Here is a 25,402-nt window from a genome sequence, read left to right as displayed (position 1 = left end):
CCATTTAAAATAACCATGTTAATAAAAAAAATATTTCTTTCTGTAATGAGCAAACTAATTAATTACCGTCTTCTTTTAACAAAACGATTGTTTCTGTTACTGATAAGGAAATGCGTGCGTTAAGCAGCGCTGTGTGTTGAAGCTGTCATCAGCTGATCAGGAGCTAAAGAGGTAGATGTTTTCATCCAAGCGCATCATGGCCCGTGAAGAACGAGGAAGACGTGATGAATATCTACGGCTGCAGACCCCCCGCAGATTTGTTGCTGCAGCAGCAAATCTGCGGGTCTGCAGCCGTGCCCTTAGCGTGACAGCGTGACGTCCCGAAGGTCCGCTCACCTGTTCACCGCTCAGATGTCCTGATCTTTTACCTTCCTAGATCATCCAGCTGTAACCTGTTTCTGATCATGTCTTTAGTCCCGCTGTAACACTGATGCATCAGTCTCAGACGTCATGGAGCTCAGGTGTTATTAGAACTACCTGTGTGTGTTTACCACCCAGCTTCAGCTCTTCTGTGGTTGGGTCTGACCCAAGTTAGTAAATGTAAGCCCTCCATCAGGCTTGTGCCTCTTCTAGTGTCATTAGGATTTTATTTATTTATTTAACCGTTACTAGATTAGCACCAACAGAAATGCCACTAAAAACACACAATTATATGAAGCTGGAAAAATTAAATTGCTGTGCAAAATTATATTCATTTCTGTAATTTAACTAGACTGAGAGACCATTTAAAGGCTCGGGAACCTTTACAGGTGTTTCTATTGGCAGTTTTAAATTTTAGCTGATTGGGGTCTTGTTAAATATCACACAGTGACGTTTTAATAGTCTAGATAAGTGTAATGTTCCTGTTAGTAGTTCCTCCTGTTAAGTGCTTATTTATTTAAATGATTCAGGTTTATTAAAAAACATTTGGACATACGTTTTATTGTGTTCCAGTCATTAGTCATTTATATTTCACTATTGTAGTAATTCTTGCATGCTTTAATGAAAAAAGTATCTAAGTGGTTATTTTTCTTGGTAATTAGTTACTTTTATAATCTTGTAGCTCAGTTAGTAACTGAGTTACTTTTTTAACAAAGTAATCAGTAACTATAACTAATTACTTTTTTAAAGTAAGGTTGCCAACACTGGTCTCCACTCTATATCAGCTGTTCTCCGTTGCCCACAGGTGGAGAACATCGTAGCAGCGGAGTATGAGCTGGAGCATCTTTTATTAGAAGGGCACTGTTTCGACGTGGGGTCGGGCCAGCCTCCTCGTGGGCTCCAGTTCACTCTGGGAACGGCGTCTGAGCCGGTCATGGTGGACACCATCGTCATGGCGAACTTGGTAAGCTAAAGCTTGGTGGTAAATGAGCTAACTCTGTTTATTCTAAACCCGTTGTTCTGTGCAGGGTTACTTTCAGCTCAAAGCCAACCCCGGTGCCTGGATGCTGAAGCTGAGGAAGGGACGCTCTGATGAAATCTACAAGATTTACAGGTGAGAAGCTGCTTCTCCACCACAGAGATAAAATGTTTTAATCATTCTTGAATTCAGACGATATTTTATCCTCCCAGATCTCCAAAGCAGTCATAAACTGCACCGATGCTTTTATCATTCTCCTTTTTTTTTTTTGTCTCCTGCAGTCATGAAGGCACCGACTCCCCAGCAGACTCGGATGACATTATAGTGGTGCTGAACAGTTTCAAGAGCAGAATCATTAAAGTCAAGGTCAGTTGACCTGAGACATGGCCTCAGCGCTATGGAAACATGAATCCATGGATCACGTCCAGACTGATTTCTCATTAGATGAAGACTGTTTTGATTTAAAAGGAAGAAAACTGAACAGATGCTGGAGATTAATATTAAGAAATGGTCAATATTGCATCTTAAAACCTAGAGAATAGAAATGTTAGAGGTGGGAAAAGCAACTAAAGAATATGTGGAAAACCTCAGTAAAGCATATTTTTCTTTAGGTCCAGAAAAGGCCAGACAAGTTCAACGAGGAGCTGCTCAGCGACGGGACCGAAGAGAACGACGACGGCTTCTGGAAATCCCTGGCCAGGTCCGATTTGGATTGAAACAGTTACCAAGTGGACAAATTATGCAAAACTCACCTTTTTCATGCTTTTTTGCTGCCATGTGGGCTCTACTGCCTCTATAAACGGTGTAAATGTGGAAAACACAAGTCCATTCTTTTTCTGGCAGTGTTTGGTTTTAGGAAGTATGTGCCTAAAGAAGCTGTTTCAAAAAGTCCCTGTTTGTGATGTCACAAACAGGGAAAGTAGAATGCATCCACCGCTCACTTGCAATAGAACTGCTGCTGGAGGAGCAGCAGCGGCTCTACTCCGATCCCCTCCTGAATATCAGAGCTTCTCAGCTTATAGCAGCCTGAGTGGGGTGTGGGTGGGCGTGGCCAGCTCCTGCTTGTTTTCTCGAAGACACACTCCTGAACTTTCTCTCTGTTGCGCATAAGAGGCAGGTTTACTGGCTGTTTTCCAACTCACGTGCCCAAACAAACACATAAAGTGGCCTTTCAGTATTGAATAAAGTTGAATCGGTTTATAACAACTTTGTACCCGACCAAACACAATAACCTCGGTGAAATCATTTATTACTTACTTATCCATTAGCAGCACGGCTAGGTCAGAGTCCGTAGTACATGCCATTATTTCAAGAAGAGCTCTCCAGCGAGGAAAACCTGGCCCAATATTAACTCTGGTCTTTGCCCTTGCTCTATCGCGTTCTCTTTTTCTTTTCCATGTTTCCTCTGATAAGGGATTTCTAGCTTTCTTTGGCGGATCTGCCATTGCTCAAGTCTAAACCGGGGGTCTATGTGATACTGCTATAAAGCAACACCCGGTCAGTACTTCCGGCTGCAAACCGTAGGTCAAAAACTGTATAGTGCTGTAAACAGACGTGGGACCCCATAACGCTGTCACAACTCCAAAAATGAACATGATAGATGGTAGTAAGCCACCAAACCTTAAAAAGAGTAATTTTAAGGTGTAAAAGTTGTGGGACGTGTCTTTAAAGTGACTGAAACGGCTCATTCTGGAAGGTACTGAAACTGTCAGAATATAGTTGCCTCGTGAGAGGGATTAATGTAAAGAATGTCATGAACATATTTTGTATCAACCTTTCAACTATTAGAGCTCTTAAAATGTCTCCTTCAATTTGTGTTTATTGGGATGCATCAGCTGAACCAGCGAGTGGAGCAAACTCTGGTTCCAGTTGTGTTTGTGTTTATTTTTGTTTGAAAAACAGAATGTCACCTGATCGGTTTTATTTTTTGGGACCTTATAGAGGTTTCACAGGTGGAGGGAAAGCAGAGGAGCCAAAGCAGGACAAAGATGATGTGATCAACATCTTCTCAGTGGCCTCGGGGCATCTGTACGAAAGGTTCCTCAGGTGAGAATTTGGATGAACCAGAAATCCTCTAAAACCTCTTCTTTTCTTACCGGTTTATTTATGTTTACTTGTTCTGCTCTCAGGATTATGATGCTCTCGGTGTTGAAGAACACCAAAACTCCTGTGAAGTTCTGGTTCCTGAAGAACTACCTGTCCCCCACTTTCAAGGTCCTGGTGGTTCTTTAGCTCAGATCTCATTCTGGATTTAGACGTGTTCTTCGCTTTTTCTCCATTTCTCATCGTGTCTGACTGTGTGTCCTCCTCATGCAGGAGTTTATCCCCCACATGGCGAAGGAATATGGTTTCCAGTACGAGCTGGTCCAGTACAAGTGGCCCCGCTGGCTGCATCAGCAGACGGAGAAGCAGCGGATCATCTGGGGCTATAAGATCCTCTTCCTGGATGTGCTGTTTCCTCTCGCCGTGGACAAGATCCTGTTTGTGGACGCTGACCAGGTGGACCTTCTATTCATCCTACATCTTTTTAAACTTTTATCCTTTTAACTTTTCTTTCTGTTTGATCTTCTCCAGATTGTGCGGACGGACCTGAAGGATCTGCGGGACTTTGACCTGGAGGGGGCGCCGTACGGTTACACTCCTTTCTGTGAGAGCCGCAGGGAGATGGACGGCTATCGATTCTGGAAGTCGGGGTACTGGGCGAGCCACCTCGCTGGGCGCAAATACCACATCAGGTACTGGAGAAGCTTCAGAGCAGCCGTTTGCTCCAGTTTTCCTGCTCTGATGCTGATGTTGTGTCCGCCTGCAGCGCTTTATATGTAGTGGACCTGAAGAAGTTCAGGAAAATCGCTGCAGGAGACCGGCTCAGGGGGCAGTACCAGGGCCTCAGCCAGGATCCCAACAGCCTGTCCAACCTGGACCAGGTCTGTCAGCAGCTTTAATCAGTTTAGGTCTCAGGGTGTCGGTTATTGATCCACGACTGATCACTTTAAATTCATAGTTAAAGGCATGATCCTCTGACTGGGATTTGTGCTCTTTTCCTTCCAGGATCTCCCCAACAACATGATCCATCAGGTTCCCATAAAGTCTCTGCCTCAGGAGTGGCTGTGGTGTGAGACGTGGTGTGACGACAGCTCCAAGAAGAGTGCCAAGACCATAGATTTGGTAACGAGATTTCTTTGTGTTTGTTGGTCTAAAACAAAAAACATCCACGCGATATTAACAGGGTCCTTAAAAAGTATTAAAAGTTGAATATTTAGACCAGTGAAGTGTTTAAAAAGTCTTGAATTTTGTTATTATTGACGAAAATAAACATATAGACTAATAAGAATAAACACATTTTTCTATGGTAGCTGTTGGCTTACGTCTACCTCACTACAGACGTGATGCCCCAGCGGTATGAGGAAAGGTAGATTTGCAGATTTTTGGCAGAACTTGTCTTAAAGGATAGCATAATGTTAGTGTTTTATTTACGTTGGTAAAAGTTTTAATAGCAACTGCCTTCTGTTTGGATCACAACTGTTTATTAGTTAAAGGTGCTTGGTGACATACTTTTAGATCCCTGCAAATGCAGCTTGTTGTTCTCCTCTGAGCCACTAGAGGGCAGACATGTTCAGTGTGATTTTTCCACATGATGTAGAGTTACAGGAGAACAATACTCACATTCTGAGATTATTTCTCCTCCTGGCAACAATAATCAACAATATTATGAACAAATAAATAAAACAGAGGTTTTGTGATGACTTGGCTGTACTTCGGCAGCTTACATCCACCATAATGTTGATCAAAAGTGACGTTAAACCTGCCAATAAGTCATCTGTTTCATGTCACTTTTATATCAAACCACCGGTTCTTAAATTTGTTCAGTAGCTGCCAAATGTGACACAAATCTAAAAGATGAACGTTGTTAATAATGGTGACCTGTAATGTGACCCCAGTGCAACAACCCGATGACCAAGGAGCCCAAGCTGCAGGCTGCTGTGAGGATTGTAGCTGAGTGGGCGGACTACGACCAGGAGATAAAACGCTTGCAGACACGAGTCCAGGGGGGGGCCACCAACACGACGGGGCAGCAGGACACAGGTTCATGTCAGCTGAAACACACACACACACACACTCTTCCTGTGCTCCTCACTGATGTCTTTGTCCCTTTCCCAGATGTCCACTCAGAGTTGTGAGGACGGCCGTGACGAGCTGGACTCTGTTTAAAGAGTCCGCTTCACCAGAGACACTGACCCCAGACCAGCACAACCTGGTTCAAACTGTTTACTTCTTGTGTTCATGTGGGGGTGGGGTGGGGGGTGTACAAGCAGCAAGAATGTACTTAGTGGTGAAAATATTTTTATTTTTCCTGTTTGCACTGATTCTGGTTGTGACTGTGGTCCAAGCACAAATACGAGGAAGTCGATCGTGTGGAGGACACAATCACATCAAAGGAAACGGGAGTGGGTTACAACAGGGTGCAGGTCGGGTTTAGGGAGTGTTTTACAGGCCAAAGGGAACCGTTGGAAGAATTGGGTTTAATTTTGGGGTTTACGTTCTGATCTATTCCTTCAGATGGAATAAAAGAATAAATACAAAGTAAAAAGAACCCACGTGTTGCTTTGTTGTATCAGTTTCCTGTTTAAACCACGCCGTGTTACTGGAAGCTTTCAGGCTTTTATTGTGATTCATTTGAAAAAAGGTTTTACAAAAGGTAACATTCAATTTTTACACCAATTCTTTAAAAAAAATTACTTAAAATAAGGTTTCGATACAACAAAATTCATCTAGCTAAGTAATGGCTTCTATAAACAAGGTGAACATAAGATAATATACATGTAAATGAACGCTACAAACACAGGAAAGGTTACATTAAATAAAAAAATAAAGCAATGACATGATTGTTTTCCTTTTGAACGCCACCGGACCAGAACCACCAGCAGAGCAGTTATTGCAAAACTCATTCCAGCTGGTTTGGTGTAACTGGAACGGGAGGCGACAAGGTGGCGTTAGTGTGTTCTCTGCTTCAGATGGATCTCCTAGGCAACCGCCGACAACTTTACATCACGTGGCTCTGGTCGGAACAACATTCAGGTTAGCAAAGACACAAAACGGGAATAAAAGGTAAAATTACGAGTGTAATTGTTTAAGGTGAGGTCACGGTAAGGTCAGCAGTCACTGCCTTCAGCACAAAGACTGGAACAGGAAACAAAGCCAGTCTCCGTGCTGAGCTAAGAAGCTGCTGCTCAACTAAAGTTTAAAAACATTGGAATATTCCTTTAAAAACAATGATGGCAGCAGCAGTGCAACAGTTAATCGTGTGTGTGTGTGTGTGTGTGTGTGTGGGGCGCAGAACCCCACAAACGTTCATCTCAGTCACCTGCAAAGCTCCAAAACAGCAAAACTCATGCACCTCCAGCATTTTATACAAGAGTATGATACAAAGTAAGGCATTTCTCCGTGTTCAGTATTCATGTCGAGTGTTAATTCATGTTTTTTTATCTCGTGTGTTTACGCGTGTACATAGCAACCACATTTTAATGTTATTTCTTTTGCCCCTATAAAAAGACTGCAAAAAACAAAGAAAGTCAAGGTAACTCTCACTTAAAATATATATATTTGTCATATATATTTACGTATATATCCATATGTTTAAAAAAAGAAGATAAAAGAAAAGCTCAAGAGATCTCTGATTGGCCAGTTCTCAGAAATCCTCTTTCATTCCAAAACCTCGCTGGGCGCCACGGCGACCAGCTGCAGAGGGATCTCCTGATTGGCTACGAGGTCATGGCCGGTCGTCTGGAGGATGAGCGTGGTTCCGTCTGTGGTGATGATGGCGTCGCTGGTGGGCGGGGATGTGGACGAGGGGGCGTTGCCCTTTTTGTTCTGATGAGTCTTTATGTGCTTGGCCAGGTGGTCGCTGCGCATGAACCTCTTGGAGCACTCGGAGCACACAAACTTCTTCTCTCCTGAACACAAACACAGACGTCAGCGTGTTTAAAAACCGAACAGCTGAAGACTAGTGAACACTGACGTGGCCGTAAACACGTCAGGTTTGTTTAGGCTTTTCCTGAACAGCAAAAAGCTGCAAAACAGGTTGGTTACACCTCCTCGGAACGCTTCTCGTAGCCCTGATGTGCTTTAACTTCCAGATGTTCCTCCCTGTAACTGGTGGCTTTTTCCCATTTTCTTCATTGAAATTGGATTTTTTTTTTTTTTTTTTTTTTGCTTTCCTTGGAAACTTGTCAACTTATCCCAGATTTTTCTAGGAAACTACAATTCTAGTTATCTGAATTACTGAATAACTTCTCTGAATCACTTCTTTGGCACTTAACACCAACCCTTCGTCACCAATGGGACAATAAAAGACCTTCTGCTGTGAGACTGATGCCATCTTGTGTTGTACAGAGGTGTAGTGTGCTGTTGCGACCACTAGAGGGCAACACAAACACCCACCTACAAACAAAACAGATTTTCTTTTCTGAGAAAAACCACCACAAATAATTAATTCTAGTGTTTTTGTTTTCTTCCTATTCTGTTAATAAAGTCAATTAAAGCCCAATTCTGTTTATATTCATGCACACGTCCAACTTTTCTACAGAGTTAAATCCACTTCTGGCCCTTCAGCAGGACAGCGCCGAGTCTCCTCACCCGTGTGTGTCCTCCTGTGTCTCTGCAGCTCGTCGCTCCTGGTGAATCTCTTCCCGCAGTACATCCAGTTACAGACGAAGGGTCTCTCGCCGCTGTGCCAGCGCAGGTGAGCCCGCAGGTGGGATGTCTTCCCGTAGACCTTCCCACAGCCAATGATGTGGCAGATGTGCTGCTTCTTCTTGCCCAAGCCCGACCCTCTGAGGCAAGGAGAAAAAGATGAGCTGTGTGTGTGTGTGTGTGTGTGTGTGTGTGTGTGTGTGTGTGTGTGTGTGTGTGTGTGTGTGTGTGTGTGTGTGTGTGAAAAGCCCACCTTCCTCCTGACTCCTTGCAGTTGGGGCAGGTGCAGGCCACTCTGCGGAGCCTCTTGCCCTCCCCCATTGAGGAATCCATGTCCTCGTCTCCCAGCTGAACTCGCAGGTTGTTCAGGTCGCTGGGATTGAGCGTGGAGTCTCCGCTAAGTTGCCACTCCTCTGAGTCAGGCTCTTCCTTTATCTGAATACCTGAACCAGGACAGAGAAGCAGAAGATGTCTGTCGGTAAGCCAGGAGTTCATTTTCGAACCATTTAAAATTTACTCATAACAAAAGTGTGCGGCTGTACCAGCTGGACTCGCCGTCTCATCTCCCTGCATGAACTGAACTCCAGTTTGTGTTACAGAGTTAACGGTGACCGTCTGGAGGTTGGGTAAGCTGACCTGACCTGTCTGGCCCAAGGGGAGGGTCTGGACTGGAGCTAGGGTCAGCTGCTGGGCCTGACCCTGTCCCTGGGGAAGCTGGAGCCCCTGGAGTGACTGGACACCCTGAACCTGAAAGGATTTAAATGAGAGTTATTTTACCGAGCTGCTCCTTTAGTCGCTCACTGCTTTTGAAACACAACAGTACCTGGAAGGTCTGCCACTGGATCTGTCCGGTGGCGGTGACCGTCTGCGCCTGGATGAGGAAGGTACCTGGGTTGACCAGCTGAACGCTCTGTAGGGTCTGACCTGCTGCTGTCAGGTCCTGACCCTGAGCCACCTGGGTCTGGCTGTCCCCAGCCAGCTGCAGGATGGGCTGGGAGATGGTGCTGGCGTTGGAGGACGGCACCTAAACAAGAAACCATGAAAAACGTGTTCATGCCCACAAAGGTTTAACATTTTACTTTGAGTGGTTTAAAACTTCAGACACAAAACCGCAGATCAAACAAGAATTATTTCAACTTTCCAGAGTTTTATTTGTATAAAATCTAAAAATGCTAAAAACAATGAATCAGACACCCGGTGTAATTATTTAAACTACTGTGACCAAATTCATCTCAACCAAACTTGCCCCTAAAACAAAAGACACGTGCTGACCTGGATTTGCTGCAGGTGGTTGTGGGAGTTGAAGCTCTCTGATGAAGGGTCGGACATGCCCGCAGACACAGCTGTAGCCTGGGTCAGAACCCCGGTGCCGTCGATCGTTTCTGGGAGCTGAACGGAGTTGGAGGAGGTGGTTGGCACGTAGAGCTCCTGGTTGGTGCCGGGGTTGCTCACCGTCACTGTCAGCGGCTGCTTGGCGCCACCGTCCTGACCCTGATTCTCCAGCGTCTGGCCACTCATGATAAGCTGACCATCGGGTGTTACCCCTGTTGCTATGGGAACCGCTTGAGCACCGGTCAGCCCCAGCGACTCCAGATCCACACTGTTAATAGGGACGAACGTTATGTTGCTGGGGAGCCCAACAGGTACGGTGCCAGCATATGCCGAGCTGCCAGTCAACGGCACGCCTTGGATCGACTGCACTTGACCCGCCTGCGTGAGCAGGTCTGTGGGCGCCGTCGTGGTGCAGCTGATGCCGATACTGCCTTGACCGCCGTCTTGGAGAAGCTGAATCTGACCAGTACCGTCATCCAGCCCCTGAGTTGAGAATCCAGCGAGCGTCACGTCTGCATTTTGGATTTGGGGGATGACCTGGAAGGACAAGTTGTAAGCATCGTAATCCCATGAACAAAAGTCCCCGTCACGTCCTTAACGTGTTTGATCGTCTTTACCTGGTACTGAATTCCTGACACTCCATTAGCAGCAGCATCGCCCGCTGATGCTGTGACATAAATGGGCTGGCTGGAAAGACTACCAATCGGAAGCACGTACTGCCCATTGGAAGTGACGATCCCAGAGTTTGGAATGTGGACGACGCCTTGATCCTCCTTCCCAGCTGAGACTGGAGTTAGCACTTCCCATCGGTCTGAACCCGTCAGCTGGATGGCTGACATGTCAGTTGTCTGAGGTCACAATCAACAATCAACACAACTTGGCGCTATATCAGAATCAATCACACACAGAGAGTTAGCACTAGACGTATTTATACAAGAGAATATGCAGAAGTGGTTGTGATTGAGACAATTGGTCAGTCACGGCAAGGCAAGGAGCCATTACAACAGAGAGTCAAGATAACAGGCTCAGAAATGGTGGAGAAGCTGAGGGTGGGGGATGGGTGGCTATAACAACACCACTGTTATGATTATGGACGCCACTCCAGCTGCATTTCTACATCCCTGCTGCTTCCAGAGCCAAGGTGCATCGGCTGTCTCCCAGCGAGCCGACCCAAGTGACTGACTCCAGCGTCCTACCCACTATGGGCGGGTTTTACAGGGGTAAAGTGGGTGGCCGTTATTGAGGGGAACACAGGAAGTGTACGGCTTTCACCCCTTGCTATCAAATTTTTAAACGTGTCAACTTCATGCTCTCAAATACACAGCAAGAAATCGTTAGCAAGCGAGCTGGAAAAGTGCTGGGATACCTGTGTTTCAGCCGCGCCGCCGGCTTGCAGAAACTCGCTTTGACTGCTGTCCACGTCTGCGGACGCCATTTCTCCTTGTTTCAGAGGCTGCTCTGGCGCTAGCAGGGAGAGAGGGGAAAACTGAGCAAAACTCTGTGATCTTCAACTCCTGCCAGCCAGAAAAGCTCGCAAAGCATCCCAACTCTCCAGTCCAATAAATGAGGGGGCTGACCGCGAAATTCAACTTTGCAGCGAAGATTCTGGGGAGATTTCGGCCCAGATCGACAGTTTACTTTGTCAACTCTGAGGCTAGCTCGGTTAGCTAACCATTTCTAGCTAGTTAGCAACGGAGCTAACGATAAAAAGACGCAGCTCGCTTCGCAGCGGCTCCCACAAACTCACCGATTAAATGCAGCTTCGACGCGCCAAATGTTTACGTACCAGTCATAGCGTGAATGGAAGTGAGCGGAATATTACCACATCAACTAAACTCCGAACATGATTATTTTATCAAAGGCGGGCTAGTGTTGATCGGTGAATTCGGGTCGATTTTTTTTTCTATTTTGATTGACGGTGCGGGAAACACAAAAAGGTGGGACTAACAGCCTTGACTGTCGAATTTGCATCACATTACAGGACGTCCCGCCTTTCTTCTCTAATGCTATTGGCTAAACTGAGGTTTACCTGAAATCTGATTGGAAGACTGAGATGTCAGTCACGTTTTTTAGGACCTGTGTTTCCTGTTTGTTGAGCGAATCCAGAGATGGAATGCAGTTGATGAAATCAGACGATACTTTTATAACGTGATGTTTTCTTTTTTACCTCTTTCAGCAAATATTAATCCACATGACCGAGCTTTTATTTGTTTAACCGGTTTTGATTAATTTCTTTTCGGTGAGTCAGTTTTTAAAGTTTAAATACTGTTCACTGTAAACAGGGCTGCCAACTTAAGGAAAGTCTTGGAGTAAGGTTTTTTTTATTTAAATTTTTATTTGTGTGTGTGTGGTGGAGTTAACAAAACAAATTAGTTTTCAAAAAGAAGTATGAGTATGTTTTGTAATAAATATTTAAAATAAAATCTTGCTTTTTTCGTAAGTTTAATTAAAATTTCCTTTTTTTGGTCAAATTTAATACATTGTTTTGTGAATTTAAATTGAGTGTAAAACTACTTTATCGATCCAAGAGATTAAATGTAACTAATATAATTCAGAAATAATAAACATATTCTCTACTTATTTAATAGCGATCTTTCCAAGAGAAAAAGACAAAGCAAAAACAAACTGTTCTCCTTTTATTGACACGTGCATCTTTAAGGGTAACACTTGCTAATGTTGTTCCCTCCATTAAAACATTTAGATGTTGGTGCACACCGAGCCGAAAAGTCTGCCGAGATGAGTGGATAAAGATGTTTACATCGTGGATGCTGGGACAAGCCGATACTGCTCTTCTTGTTGCTCAACAGTCCAAATGATCCACAATAAAGCGTTGCCTCATTACGCATGTGAGGGCTCCTTTTTTTGTTAACCTTTCCAGAGGAAGTGGATAAAAGCAGCTAATATGAATTCAGTCCAGGTGTTTGATATGGCAGTCAGCACCGCCTGGGTGGTCCAAGCTCACAGCCTGGTCCTGCACTGAGTGACGGCTTTCGTATTCCTTTGATTTGTAACGTGTCAATGAATCCTTTTATTCAGAGCAGTCTTGTTTCTGTAACCAAGCCGGGAATCCAATCAGAGAAAAGTGGGAGAAAACCAGCAAAAGAACGCTTTCTCGCCTTCATTTTACCACTTTTAGTCCTCAAAACCAATGAAAACAGCTTAGATTTTTTTTTTCAATTTTAAAACAAACAGCAGCAGCATTATTGCCAATAAAAATGCATTTTGTTGCGTTTTTCCAATATTATTCACTTGAGCTGCATCCTTTAGTCCCCTTTAACAAATAATTGAGCACAGTGATCCTTTCATTAAAAGTGATGCAACTAAAATCTGAAGAGCTGTGGAGTTTATTCTCCAAGTTCAAAAGAAAACATGAAAACCAGCAGACAGTGCAGCTCTTTTGGGCCCCAGTAAAACTCCGATCCTCCCTGGCGACGACCACCTGGCCCCGTTATTTCTTTTTGGGTGCATTGGGCGTGTTGAATTTGAAAAAGATAATGTCACCATCCTCCACGATGTAGTTCCTGCCCTGTTGCCTGTACTTTCCAGCTGCCTGAGAAGAAGCAGAACAAATGTTCCTCAGAATCCAAACGACCTCCAGCAGAAGCGTAGCTGTGCATAAGCTCACCTTGACGGCACTTTCACTGCCCTCCTCCTTAAAGTCATTGTACTTCATCACCTCAGCCATGATGAAGCCTTTCTCGAAGTCGGTGTGGATCTTTCCTGCAGCCTGAGGAGCTTTGGAACCTTTCTGTTGGTGCAACAAGACCTTAAATAACATCTAAAACAACCTTAACGCCACGTTTATGTAAAACGAGTGATGATCACTCACCCTGATGGTCCACGCTCGCACCTCATCTGGTCCAGCTGTGAAGAAGTATTCCAGCTGTAGGGCTGCATAGCCGGTTTTTATTATTTTGGTCAGAACACTAAATCAGACAAAAAAGAAAAACATACATACTGTGGTAAAAATGCCAAACTGTAGTAACTATTATAAAACATTTGTCTTTTGGGTAGTTTGGGTTCATAAATATGATGATTAACTGCCTTTGTTCTCTTGATTAATTAGAAAATCTTTGCTTTTAAACCCATTAAAGCGACCAACCTCTGCGTTTTCTGCTCCTCGCAGTATTTATTTCGATCCTCCTCCTCCATGTCCACCAGCTTCAGCTCCAGAGCGCCGCTCAGCGGAATGACCACAGCACCGGGATCGTGAGCGTCTACCCACTCTTTGATTTTTGCCAACCTGAAAAAAAATAAAAAACTGTTGGAAATTTGTTTTCCGTGATCGTTTCAGAAACTAGAAGAGAACGAGTAGACGAAGCAAACACACCATTTGTTCTTTTTCCTGATGTAATCCTTCTCTGAGAGATTCACCAGGTAGATCATGGGCTTGGACGTCAGGAACAGGTGTCTGTTCAGCACCTCGATCTGCAGAGAGCGTTCATTTGCTGTTAGAAACGCTCAAAGCCTCACCGATCACACACAAACACGCGTCGCTACCTCTTTGTCGTTCCAGTCGTGGTAAAATCGGACGTGCTTCTTCTCCTCCACCACCCAGTTTTTCACCTTCATCATGATATCCTGAAGGAACAAGCAGCACATCAGCCTCTCCAATCAAAATCAGAACACCCAACGTGTTGCCATGGCAACGTGTCCTTACATATTCAGGCTTAAGTTTTTTGTCTCCTCCTCTGACAGCAGTTTTCTCCAGTTTGTCGATGATGGGATCGATCATCTCCACGTCCTTTAGCCGCAGCTCCTCGTGGATGATCTCGATGTCCCTCACCGGGTCAACATTGCCCTCCACGTGGATGATGTCCTCATCATCAAACGCACCTCAAAAAACACAAAGAACAATTTACAGAAACTGAACTAAAATTATCTCGACTGTTCAGACGCAACTCACGAGTCATGTGGAAGATGGCGTCGCAGGCATTGATGTTTGAGAGGAAGGCGTTTCCCAGTCCTTGTCCTGAGTGAGCTCCCTTCACCAGACCAGCAATGTCCACAACGTTTAGGAAAGCAGGAACCTTACTGAGAATAAACAAACAGTTGGATCAATGGGTTGATGGGTGCTGAGTGACACACACACAGGCAAATACACACCTGGCTGGCTTGTGGTACTGGCACAGGAAGTCGAAGCGCTCATCGGGCACGGGCACCCTGCTCTCGTTTGGCTCGATGGTGCAGAAAGGGAAGTTTTCAGCTGAAGCTTGGCTTTTGGTCAGCACGTTGAAGAAGGTGGATTTCCTGCAACAGGCAACACAGCAGCAGTCAGACCCAGATGTTCAGCTGAATGACGTTTACTCATCAGCGCTGCATGTGTGACGTCAGTACCCAACGTTAGGCAGTCCCACAATGCCGATTTTCAGAGCTGTTCCGAATCGTCCTATTAAAGCAGGAGGCTTCGGAGCGTCTGTCTTCTTTGGAGGCATCTGTGAGTCAGAACATGGCGGTGACATAATCACGCGTTTAAACTTGCTGCTAGAGCCTGAAGCAGCCTCACTCATGTGCTCATTCAAACATACAGCATGTTAGCATTAGCTGGTGGCTAACTGGAAACACCCATATTATCCGACACAAAACATTCCTTAGTCAACAGTCCTGTTCACAACTTCCTCTGATTAAAGCTGCACCGGAAGTTGAGGACGTAACAAAAAACACACTTTCTACCTTGAAAGGCTTATCTTCAGGCTACGTGGTGTCAGCGCCTCTGCTCTCAGCAGCCACTCCGGTGGAAAGGCAGGTTGGAAAGCAAACCGGAAGTGTTTGGACCTAAACTGTCTCTCATTGGTCAGTTGGGCACGTCACGTGACAGACGCATCAACCACACTTTTTTTTTATATATAAATGGCTCTCAGGCGTAAACAAATACTTTTCTGTGAAATTTGAAAACACACACACACCTTTTACAGAAAGAAAATCACAAAGTGCCTCACAAAGAAAACATCAACAAAAACAAATTAAGATAATTTAAACGAAAAAGATCATAAAACAAATGAAAAACTACACAGGATTCAAACAAGGCATTTTAAATCAAAGGGCCTTTAGCTGCTTTATAAAGGTGTTCACACTGTCGACGCCACGCAAGAATAAAGGATGTTCATCCCAGAGTTTACTTTAATTTTTGTATCTGATCTCTGGAACTTCCAGAGCAGCAGCCGCGCAGGAGGTAAAGCGAGTCGTCCAGTAATCAGAGGGTAGCCATATTGATCCCAGCTCCCTGTATTGGAATTCTACTGTTGTTTTTGGGCAAGACACTTTAGTCTTTGCCTGGTAGTGGTAACCAGTGGTGCCTGCTATGGAGGCCTTGCAGGGGCAGACAGGGACAGTAATTCTGCCCTGGAACCTCCCTTCTGAACATGACCCCAGACTTTCCCCCTGAGATCAGTGGACTTGGTGGTCTCCTTTAAAAAGCAGCTGAAAAAGCATCTTCTTCGCAAGCTTCTTTTCACGCTGTTGTCTCTGCATTTTCAGATTCCTGTTTTCTTCATATTTCTTTCTCCCTTTATTCTCTTAATTTTTGTGATTTTTTTATCAAAAAATCCTTTCTTCTATCAGAATAAAGCTCAATATATAAAACAGCCAACTGGTACATCCACATCCACAGTAATAAATGAAACCAGACAGAAGTCGGCCGATATATTCAATTTTTTTCTATATTGGCCGAAATTAGTTTAAAAGCCATTCCAAAAATAAACAGGCACCTGTGTGGCCAACTGCTGCCACTACTAGACTGAAAAAAAGGGCCCCAACACACCATTTTTTGTTTTGAGTTTGTTTTATATTTGAAGTTCAATACTCGAGTGGTGTTTCGTTATTGGACTTCTGTGCAAGCCGCAGTTTGGCCATAACGAACACCATGTTCGAACATAAAGATGCCTATCGGTACACTTGGTACCAGGGCAGCCTAGGTCGCAGGTCGATGATAGACTTTGTAGTCGTATCATCTGACTTGCGGCCGTATGTTTTGGACACCCAAGTGAAGAGAGGAGCGGAGCTGTCAACTGATCACCACCTGGTGGTGAGTTGGATCAGATGGCAGGGGAAGATGCCGTGCAGACCTGGCAGACCCAAACACATAGTGAGGGTCTGCTGGGAACGCTTGGCAGAAGAACCTGTCAAGACGGTCTTCAACTCCCACCTCTGGCAGAGCTTTGACCGCGTCCCGAGAGCAATGGGGGACATCCACTCCGAGTGGGCCTTGTTCCACTCTGCAATTGTTGAGGCGGCTGTTGCTACCTGTGGTCACAAGGTGGCCGGTGCCAGTCGTGGTGACAACCCCCGTACCCGCTGATGGACACCAGAGGTTCGGGGAGCCGTCAGGCTGAAGGAGGCCTACAGGGCGTGGCTGGTCTGTGGGTCTCCGGAGGCAGCAGAAGGGTACCAGATAGGCGAGCGGGGTGCAGCAGTGGCAGTTGCCGAGGCAAAATCTCGGGTGTGGGAGGAGTTTGGTGATGCCACGGAGAAAGACTATCGATTGGCGCCAAAGAGGTTCTGGCAAACTGTCCGGCGTCTCAGGAGAGGGAGGCAGCAACTCGCTCACACTGTTTACAGTGGGGATGGGGAGCTGCTGACGTCAACTGGGGCTATAGTCGGGCTGCGGAAGGAATACTTTGAGGAGCTCCTCATTCCCACCTATGCGCATTCCGAGGAGCCAGAGCCGGGAGACCTGGGGATGGACTGTCCAATCTCTGGGGCAGAAATTGCTGAGATAGTCAAATAACTACACAGCGTCGGAGCCCTGGGGGTGGATGAGATTCGTCCTGGGTATCTCAAGGCTATGGATGTGGTAGGGCTGTCGTGGCTGACATGTCTCCGCAACATTGCATGGTCATCGGGGGCAGTTCCTGTGGAGTGGCAGACTGGGGTGGTGGTCCCCATCTTTAAGAAGGGTGACCGGAGGGTGTGTTCCAACTATAGGGGGATCACACTCCTCAGCCTCCCTGGAAAGGTCTACTCCAAGGTACTGGAGAGGAGGGTCCAATCTATAGTTGAATCTCAGATTGAGGAGGAGCAATGTGGTTTTCGTCCTGGCCGTGGAACTGTGGACCAGCTCTATACCCTTGCAAGGGTGATGGAAGGGGCATGGGAGTTTGCCCAACCAATCCACATGTGTTTTGTGGATTTGGAGAAGGTTTATGACCGTGTCCCTGGGGGCACCCTGTGGGGGACGCTCCAGGAGTATGGGGTGGGTGGCTTTTTGTTAAGGGACATTCAGTCCCTTTACCAGAGAAGCATGAGTTTGGTCCGCATAGCTGGTAGTAAGTCGGACCTGTTCCCGGTGAGGGTTGGACTTCGCCAGGGCTGCCCTTTGTCACCGGTTCTGTTCATAACCTTTTTGGACAGAATTTCTAGGAGCAGCCGTGGTGTGGAGTGTGTCGAGTTTGGTGGCAGGAGAATCTCGTCTCTGCTTTTTGCGGATGATGTGGTCCTCCTAGCTTCATCCAGCTCTGACCTTCAGCTCTTGCTGGGTAGGTTCGCGGCCGGGATGAGAATCAGCACCTCCAAATCTGAGACCATGGTTCTCGACTGGGAAAGGGTGGCTTGCCAGCTCCGGGTCGGGAGAGAGGTCCTACCTCAAGTAGAGGAGTTTAAGTATCTTGGGGTCTTGTTCATGACTGAGGGTAGGAGGGATCGGGAGATCAACAGGCGGATTGGTTTGGCGTCTGCAGTGATGCTGAGCCGATCTGTCGTGGTGAAGAGGGAGCTGAGCAGAAAGCCAGGCTCTCGATTTACCGGTCGATCTACGTCCCAATCCTCACCTATGGTCATGAGCTTTGGGTAATGACCGAAAGAACGAGATCGCGAATACAAGCGGCCGAAATGAGTTTCCTCTGTAGGGTGGCCGGGCTCAGCCTTAGAGATGAGCTCGGACATTTGGGAGGGACTCAACCACTGCTCAACTGGATTGAAAGGAGTCAGTTGAGGTGGTTTGGGCATCTGGTCAGGATCCCTCCTGGACGCCTCCCTGAGGAGATTTTTCGGGCATGTCCTGCTGGCCAGGAGGCCCCCGGGTCGACCCAGGACACGTTGGAGAGGTTACATCTCCAATCTGGTCCGGTAACACCTTGGGGTCCTGTCGGAGGAACTGGTGGAGGTGGCTGGGGAGAGGATGGTCTGGAGCTCCCTAGTTGGGATGCTGCCCCCGCGACCCGGATAAGCTGAGGAAGACGACGACGAAGTTCAGTATAGAGATTGACGTATTTTATACTGCACTGAGTGTTCAGTTGTCTTTCACCATCAATGTGCTGCGAAAAACATATATAGACCTTAATAATCGGTTTTAGATATCGAGAACAAAATTCTTTAAAAATTGGCATTGGCCTTAAAAATAAAATCCATATTTGTCGGCCTCTCAAACAGAATTAACTGTTTAGACCTGAATGCACTATCTGCACCTGTGAACTGAAGAGACTGGAAATAAATGACAGCAAATGACCCCAAGAACGTTTATTCCTTATTTACAACCAACAAAAAGGTAGTACCTACCAGGCAAAAAAAAAAAAAAAAAAAAACCTAAACTAAAAAAAAAACTTTAAAATATTCCAAAAATTAAACAACGCCCATGACAGTTGGAGGTCACATACACACAAAGATCAAAACTACACATGTTGGGAAACTAGTTTAGATTAAACTTTAGACAGTGATAAATGATTTTTTTATGCTACTTCCCGTCTAATTTTCACCGACAGTTTCATTTAAGTGATGAGCATTAAGCACACATCAGCTCTGTTCCCAAGTCTTCCATCAAACTTGCACACTAACTTTTTTTATTTTAAACATGTCACTTTAAAAACATGGATATATCAAGAAGTCCTGTTCACATGTGAGCAGGTCAAAACAAAGAATCAAGCTTCTGAAAAGTAACACTGATGTGGACTCCATCTTTGTTACTCAGTAGTGACCTGTAACATAAAAAAATAAGAATTAGAATGGGCTTAGAAGAAGTTATTATAACTTACGTATTTGACACGATGGAAACGTACGTGGTGAGTAGGAGCGAGACCGAGAGCGGTAACCTCTGCTGTAGTACGGGGACGGAGATCTGCGTCTGTAAATTCAAGATCCAACACTTGCATCATTGGTTCTTTCTTCAAAAACAAAGAATTAAAACTAGGACTGAACGATTAATTGCAAATGCAATAAATTGCGATATGAAAAAATGAGATTTTCAAACCGCAAAGGCTGCGATTTTACCTTCTTACCAGTAGGCAGCGGTAATGCACCCAAGGCTTGATTGTCAACCACCATTAAACACCAACAAAGGAAGAAGAAACTAAGTCACGTGACTTGTGAGCGGCTCAAACCAGGCAGAGAAAGTAGAACCCCAATAATGGTGTCAGGATCGACAGAATGTAGTGGTGCACAGTTGAATACCAAAGAGGAATAGTATGTCAATTGTGTGGAATTATTTTGGATTTAAAAAAGATGCTGTGCAACGTCACGTATTGTGCAGAACCTGCCTTACTACCGTTGCTACCTCACAAGGCAACTACAAACCTTTTCCAACACCTGAAAAACCACCACACGACCATATATGAGAGCTGCATGGCTAAAATGCCAGCTACCAGTGCTTCAACTGCATCTTCAGGCAGACAGGGATCGCTGACTGAAGTATTTGAAAGCATCACTCCCTAAGAACTCAATTCGAAGTGGCACGCAGTCATAACTCGTGCTATAACGGAGTTTATAGCTAAAGATATGATGCCCGTCAACATAGTGACCAAGCCTAGGTTCACGTCTTTGATTAGCACAATCGATAAGCGATACATGATGCCATCACGCACACATTTTAGCCAGATAGCCATACCTGAGCCATATAAAAAATGCCGACAGAAAGTTGCAGCAGAGCTGAAAACAGTGGAGTTTTTTGCAACTACAACTGACCTGTGGTCCAGCCGCACAGCGGAGCCATACCAGAGTCTGACAGCGCATTACATCGACGAAGACTTAAATCTCAGAGCTCGTTGCCTTCAGGCATCATACTTCCCGGATGACCACATGGGAGAAAGCGTTGCAGCCGGCCTAAAAGAGGGGATTGCCAGCTGGGACCTACTCGAAGAAAACCTTGTTTGCATAACGACGGACGACGCATCGAACATGGTGATGGCAGCCCAGCTAAAAGAATGGACAAGACTCCAATGCTTTGGGCACCGATTACATCTTGCTATTGGTACGTAAATTAGTATTTTGTTATCATTTATGATTTGTATGTGGATGTGTGCACAGAAACAGATGTGTGTGTGTATGTGAAAGAGAATGAATAAGAGAATGTGTGTGTGTGTGTATGTGAAAGAGAATGAATAACAGGAGAATGTGTTTTTTATCCTAAATTGATGACTTTCTATCCTATCATTCTGATATTCAAATTAACGAATACAATATTTTAAAGGGAATTTAACTTCGTATACTTGAATCTTATCAAATGACTTTATTTTTGAAGTTGTGGTTTAAATCCACTTTTTAGTAATAGTCAATGAGTATTCTCAGCTTATTTTACTTTTAAAGAGATTTAAACGTTTATTTCTCAGGAGTGTTTTTTAGAATTAAAAAAACATTAAAATTTATGTTGTATTATTTTGTGTTACAGAAACTGCACTCAAAGATGACAGTATCAAGAGCTGTAGGGCTGTGCAAGAAGGTGGTGGGGCACTTCTCTCACAGTTGGAAGAAGAAGGCAGCAATGACTGAAGCCCAGGAGCTCGAACTTCCTGAACACAGCCTCATGGGGGTCCAAGGAAAAGATGATTGCCAGGGTGCTAGAGCAGGTCAAAGCCATATCTCAGGTATTGCTGGTGACCGTTATGCATGCTCCCTCATCCCAACCTGGCAGGATATTGACGTGTTGGAGTCTGTCCACAAAGCACTGCACCCACTACAGGACTTTACTGATGCTCTCTCTGGAGAGAAGTATGTAAGCGTCTCCTATCTCAAACCAGTTCTTCACCTTCTGGCAACATCAGTCTTGGCAGAAGATCAAGAGGACACTGACTTGACCAGGTCAATCAAAACAAAGATCCTGGAATACCTAAATGACAAGTACAAGGACCCCTGCACCCAGGAGTTTTTGGATGTTGCATCCTTCCTGGACCACAGGTTCAAAACCCAGTATATTACTGCAGACAACATTCCTACCATTAGGACCCAAATCAAGATTGACATGATGGAATTAGCAAGGAGTGCACAAACCCAGGTCAGTAATAATTTTTCTGTGATATCACTAAAACAATGCATCATCTGACTTCTTCACTAATTGCATTTTTTATCTGGTAGGAGAAGAGGTCTCGCACAGAAACAACTCCCAGGCCTGAAAGTGCACAGCACTCTGACAAAAAGATGAAAAAGTCTCTCAGCAGCTTCTTCAAGACCACTGTGGGCCCTCGTGCTACTACCCCGCAATTTGAAGATGTTGTTGAGGCTGAGTTAAATGTCTACCTCATGACTCCTGCCATTGATGGAGAGGATGACCCGCTGAAATAGTGGAAAGTGCACAAGATCGACTTTCCACGACTCTGCGATATGGTCCACAAGTACCTCTGCATCCCTGCCATAAGTGCTCCCTCAGAGCATCTTTTTAGAGCTGAGGGGAATAATGTGACGTGCACACGCTCTTCTTTAAAACCAGCAAAAGTTGACATGCTAGTTTTCCTAGCAAAAAAAATCTGTGTCAGGTTATGGAAAGATTTTTTTCTGGCTTACATTGCCATGCCTAATTTGAACTCTAGTTTGTTGTGTGCTGCTGTTACTGAGTGCATGTATTATCAAGAAACCTGTTGCTTCTTTAGGTTTAATAAGAAGTTAAGAACTGGTGAAACATGTGAGCAATTGAAACTTTGATTTGCCAAAACAGGGAAAAAATTCTCCAGCTCTTTAAGCACTTTTTTTTTCTCCTAAATTCTCCTGCACTTTACAGTAAGTTGAGTTAATAACTGGAAATCAGTAATTTTTTATAGGTGTAGTACACCTATAAAAAATTACTAATGAAGGTAAAGTACACATTCTGTACTTTTCCTTCATTTATTTATTTATGGACTGACCACTCAAGTTTTGACAGTGTTAAAAAAATGCAGCACCATTGTTTACATATCGTGTGTCAACAAACATGGGAAGTTAAATATTGAAGTGGTAAAGCCTCAGGGGGAGTTTGCATGTCATCTGCACTTTAGTAATTGTGTTTTACTACTTATTTGCACCTGTTTAGCCAAATACATAGGTACTTTGTTATTGTGAATGCACACAAGACTGCAAGTCAAAGTTTTTTGTAAATTTAAAACTGTGATTTTACAAAAACTAATAGAATAAAGTCCTTTATATTCAGTCATGCTTGGTTTGTATTTAACATTAACATAAATCTGGCCTACAAGAATGATTAATTTATAGTGAACCAGATATTATTTATAATATACACAGATTTTTGCTTGAATTAGTAGAAAAATACACAAGAAAAGCGCCTTGAGAAAATAATGCTATTTAAATCGTAATTGCAATATTTAGGAGAAAAAAAATTGCTATTAGATTATTTATCAAAATCGTTCAGCCCTAATTAAAACTTCATTAATAAAAACAATCCCACCTGTATGATCGATACTCTCGGTCATCGTAACGATCATAGTCGCGGTCGTAACCCCTGTCATATCCTCGGTCGTAGCCCCTGTCGTAATCCCTTGAGACGCGCCGTGATGAACCTCCACCACTTCCTCCGCTGCTGCCGCCACCACTTCCTCCACCCCCGCCACTGTTAGAACACAGAATAAAATGTCACGCCAGCTGGTAGGTGTAAAAACTCTGTGTGAATGTGAAACACTGACTATGTGGGACGTCCCATGTAGATTCCAGGAGTGGGGGTGTGGGCTCTTTTGGTAATTGAAAAGTCCACTCTGATCCTGCGTCCATCAAGCTCCATGCCGTTAGCTTGCTCCTTAGCCTTAAAAATAAAAGCTCGTTATCGCCAACACCTCAAACTGGATTCTAGGTTAAATTTTGCTCTCAGGGACTGACTGACCTCTTTAGAGTCCTGGCTATTTTGAAAATAGACAAAAGCGAAACCTCTTGAGCGACGCGACTGCTGATCATACACTATGTTGACATCAGCCAGCGGGCCATATTTCGAAAACACCTCCCTCAAGTCCCTCTCGGTGGTGTAGAGGCTCAGACCAAACACACCGACACAGGCGCTGGGGTCTGGGTTGGCCTGCAAAAGCAAACAAGGGTCAAAATGTGCACTAAGAAAAAAGAGCGGAAACAAAATACATCCATTAAAAGTCAAATCTTCTGCAAAATTCTTATTCACATGAGAATAAACCCAAACTACACACAATTAACACTTTACCCTGTTTCCAATGTGTCTGCGTCGATTTGACATGGGGGAACGGCTATGGCTCCTACGCCGGCGGTACCCCGAGCTACGAGATCGGCTCCTGGACCGGCGGTGCCGGGAGTGGGAACGTGACCGGGAGTAGCGCTTGCGTGAACTTCGATGGGAACGAGATCTAAGAGAAAAATTTAGCAACCATTTAGAAATAACACTAGGAACATACAGTTTCAAAAACAACACTAGAAACTAAAACCACATTTTACCTAGACTTGGATTTGGATCGAGAACGTGACCGGGACCTGGAATGGCGAGACCCATCTTTGGAGCGACTGGTGGACTTTGCAGAGCCCCGAGGGGACGAGCCTGCCCGCGAGTCCTGGGCAGATTAGATACTCAACTCAGAAACATTCAGCAAACAAGTGAGTCACAAGAAACTAAGGGGGTAGGAGGTGACAGCCCTCACCCCGTGAGTGCCCCCCTTCAGAAGAGGTTCAGATTGTTGCTTTTTAGCAGATTTGAAACTGATAAATTTAAAAAAATCTTGTATTAAATGACACACAGAAACATATTTAATATGCATAATTAGCTATTGAAAATGCATAGTTTAAAAATGGAATGATTAATCATGTATCTAAAACAGAGGGAGGGAAAACAAAAAATCAAGCATGCTAAGGAGAAAGAAACAGGGTGAAATAAACATAACAGGTTTTGAGGAAGACACTCATACCCAGGTATACTTCTGATCTTAACTTCATAACTTCTTTAACTTCATAACAACCCTTCATTTCTTCTTTCTTCCGTTTGAAATTCTGACTTCTTTTTTCCTCCTCTTCCCCCTTTTACCATCTCCCATTACAACACTAGAAGTGGGGCCAGATCTTGATCGCTTCTTTTCAGCATCCCAAGATTATATTAGCATGCATCAACACCATCAGCTTCAAATATTAAAAACGTCACATCTGACACGTCTTGGGGGCTTTTTCTTTCTTCCAACCTTAACCTTGACAAAAAACAAACAAGGGTGATAAGGCAAGTTGGTTTCTGTGTTGGCTAAAAAAAAAAAAAAAAAACGGCAGCAAGTTAGCTGGTTTCATCTTCAATGCACTATTATTCACAGGCACAACATAAATCATAGTTCAGAATAGTCATACATTTAACTTTACGTGCATTGTTTTTACGGCGGTGTTTTACGAAATAAAGCGAAAGTAATTCTAGCAGGCGGGTACATTTTCCGACATCTACGGCTTTGAGGCCGCATGGCTTAGCTTAGCACTGCTACATTAGCATCTTCGATTTCACTTCTCTCAATAATTATAACAAACTTCGTTACCATTCAGTCTTTTAAAGAGTAAAATTACACATATTACAACATTTGAAACCTTTATTTTACACGCATACCCATTCATCAGAATTTCAACTGCTGCAACCCGCCGTTAGCTAGTCTTGGCTAGCTTTAGCTTACTGTCGAATTTTTTCTTTCAAGAACTCACCTGTTCCCTGAAATCTTTCTCGTTGTCACTCATTTTAGAATCACAGAATTTACTCTTTTTCAAAAGTTAGAAAATAAACGAACGTCAAGGAAAAGTCACAAGTCTGCTAAGACTACACGACGTTAATATCAATCTGCAACACCTAAAAACGGAACCTGCAAGCTACTGCGCCAAGACATCGATTTCCGGTTTTGGTGTTGCGTCGAAAAAAAGGCACACACACAAAAAAAAACA

General features: G+C 44.4%; 4 protein-coding genes across 7 annotated transcripts in view; 1 reads left to right on the top strand and 3 right to left on the bottom strand.

The window, feature by feature from the left end:
• Positions 1–5,930, top strand: part of uggt1 (UDP-glucose glycoprotein glucosyltransferase 1) — a 34,457-nt gene extending 28,527 nt beyond the window's left edge. For both annotated transcript variants that reach the window (XM_070546846.1, XM_070546845.1), the window contains 12 exons: positions 1,166–1,324; positions 1,389–1,474; positions 1,621–1,705; positions 1,951–2,039; positions 3,281–3,385; positions 3,469–3,553; positions 3,656–3,838; positions 3,914–4,074; positions 4,149–4,263; positions 4,388–4,504; positions 5,278–5,422; positions 5,498–5,930. In XM_070546846.1, the coding sequence (XP_070402947.1) occupies positions 1,166–1,324; positions 1,389–1,474; positions 1,621–1,705; positions 1,951–2,039; positions 3,281–3,385; positions 3,469–3,553; positions 3,656–3,838; positions 3,914–4,074; positions 4,149–4,263; positions 4,388–4,504; positions 5,278–5,422; positions 5,498–5,517 (1,350 nt within the window). In that variant the 3' untranslated portion in view covers positions 5,518–5,930. The remainder of the gene's footprint in view (positions 1–1,165; positions 1,325–1,388; positions 1,475–1,620; positions 1,706–1,950; positions 2,040–3,280; positions 3,386–3,468; positions 3,554–3,655; positions 3,839–3,913; positions 4,075–4,148; positions 4,264–4,387; positions 4,505–5,277; positions 5,423–5,497) is intronic.
• A 989-nt stretch (positions 5,931–6,919) lies between these two features.
• LOC107392110 (transcription factor Sp3) lies at positions 6,920–11,284 on the bottom strand. Of its 2 annotated transcripts, none has more exons than XM_015969699.3 (9): positions 11,148–11,284; positions 10,728–10,825; positions 9,979–10,209; positions 9,302–9,898; positions 8,853–9,053; positions 8,572–8,776; positions 8,283–8,472; positions 7,973–8,169; positions 6,920–7,290 (listed from the first exon to the last, which is right to left on the bottom strand). In XM_015969699.3, the coding sequence occupies exons 1-9, from the start codon at positions 11,152–11,154 to the stop codon at positions 7,040–7,042; spliced, it is 1,977 nt and encodes a 658-aa protein (XP_015825185.3). In that variant the 5' UTR covers positions 11,155–11,284; the 3' UTR covers positions 6,920–7,039. The 2 variants fall into 2 exon arrangements, with proteins under 2 accessions (XP_015825185.3, XP_015825186.3); XM_015969700.3 differs by having other exon boundaries at positions 11,109–11,249.
• Positions 11,285–11,984: 700 nt separating this feature from the next.
• On the bottom strand, positions 11,985–15,148 carry LOC107392111 (obg-like ATPase 1). Its single transcript, XM_015969701.3, has 11 exons — positions 15,035–15,148; positions 14,699–14,796; positions 14,468–14,611; positions 14,268–14,395; positions 14,022–14,197; positions 13,862–13,942; positions 13,692–13,789; positions 13,464–13,604; positions 13,191–13,287; positions 12,987–13,109; positions 11,985–12,911 (listed from the first exon to the last, which is right to left on the bottom strand). Exons 2-11 carry the CDS (start codon positions 14,794–14,796, stop codon positions 12,810–12,812), a joined length of 1,188 nt encoding a protein of 395 aa, XP_015825187.1. The 5' UTR covers positions 15,035–15,148; the 3' UTR covers positions 11,985–12,809.
• A 3,651-nt stretch (positions 15,149–18,799) lies between these two features.
• On the bottom strand, positions 18,800–25,345 carry LOC107392108 (transformer-2 protein homolog alpha). 2 transcript variants are annotated; one of them, XM_015969696.3, is made up of 8 exons: positions 25,169–25,345; positions 23,942–24,054; positions 23,694–23,853; positions 23,367–23,555; positions 23,173–23,288; positions 22,938–23,099; positions 19,351–19,415; positions 18,800–19,269 (listed from the first exon to the last, which is right to left on the bottom strand). In XM_015969696.3, the coding sequence occupies exons 1-8, from the start codon at positions 25,199–25,201 to the stop codon at positions 19,259–19,261; spliced, it is 849 nt and encodes a 282-aa protein (XP_015825182.1). In that variant the 5' UTR covers positions 25,202–25,345; the 3' UTR covers positions 18,800–19,258. The 2 variants fall into 2 exon arrangements, with proteins under 2 accessions (XP_015825182.1, XP_070402945.1); XM_070546844.1 differs by lacking the exon at positions 25,169–25,345 and adding an exon at positions 24,406–24,546.
• Between the last annotated feature and the right edge of the window lie 57 nt (positions 25,346–25,402).

Source organism: Nothobranchius furzeri, chromosome 18, assembly GCF_043380555.1.
Source record: "Nothobranchius furzeri strain GRZ-AD chromosome 18, NfurGRZ-RIMD1, whole genome shotgun sequence".
NCBI lineage: Eukaryota > Metazoa > Chordata > Actinopteri > Cyprinodontiformes > Nothobranchiidae > Nothobranchius > Nothobranchius furzeri.
The sequence above is the reverse complement of the archived record's forward strand: the minus strand, read 5'-3'. Positions and strand labels throughout refer to the sequence as shown.

Excerpts from the sequence above, each read along its gene's own strand:
- LOC107392110 (XM_015969699.3), bottom strand. Across the intron at positions 9,054-9,301 it reads ACCACCTGCAGCAAATCCAG|GTGCCGTCCTCCAACGCCAG; the intron begins GTCAGCACGTGT and ends TTTCTTGTTTAG. Across the intron at positions 8,170-8,282 it reads TGCAAGGAGTCAGGAGGAAG|AGGGTCGGGCTTGGGCAAGA; the intron begins GTGGGCTTTTCA and ends TCCTTGCCTCAG.
- LOC107392111 (XM_015969701.3), bottom strand. The coding sequence starts at position 14,796 with ATGCCTCCAAAGAAGACAGACGCTCCGAAGCCTCCTGCTTTAATAGGA. Across the intron at positions 14,396-14,467 it reads CAGTACCACAAGCCAGCCAG|TAAGGTTCCTGCTTTCCTAA; the intron begins GTGTGTATTTGC and ends GTTTATTCTCAG. Across the intron at positions 13,790-13,861 it reads ACGACTGGAACGACAAAGAG|ATCGAGGTGCTGAACAGACA; the intron begins GTAGCGACGCGT and ends CGCTCTCTGCAG.
- LOC107392108 (XM_015969696.3), bottom strand. The coding sequence starts at position 25,201 with ATGAGTGACAACGAGAAAGATTTCAGGGAACAG. Across the intron at positions 23,556-23,693 it reads GCAGACACATTGGAAACAGG|GCCAACCCAGACCCCAGCGC; the intron begins GTAAAGTGTTAA and ends TTGCTTTTGCAG. Across the intron at positions 23,289-23,366 it reads ATAGCCAGGACTCTAAAGAG|GCTAAGGAGCAAGCTAACGG; the intron begins GTCAGTCAGTCC and ends TTTATTTTTAAG.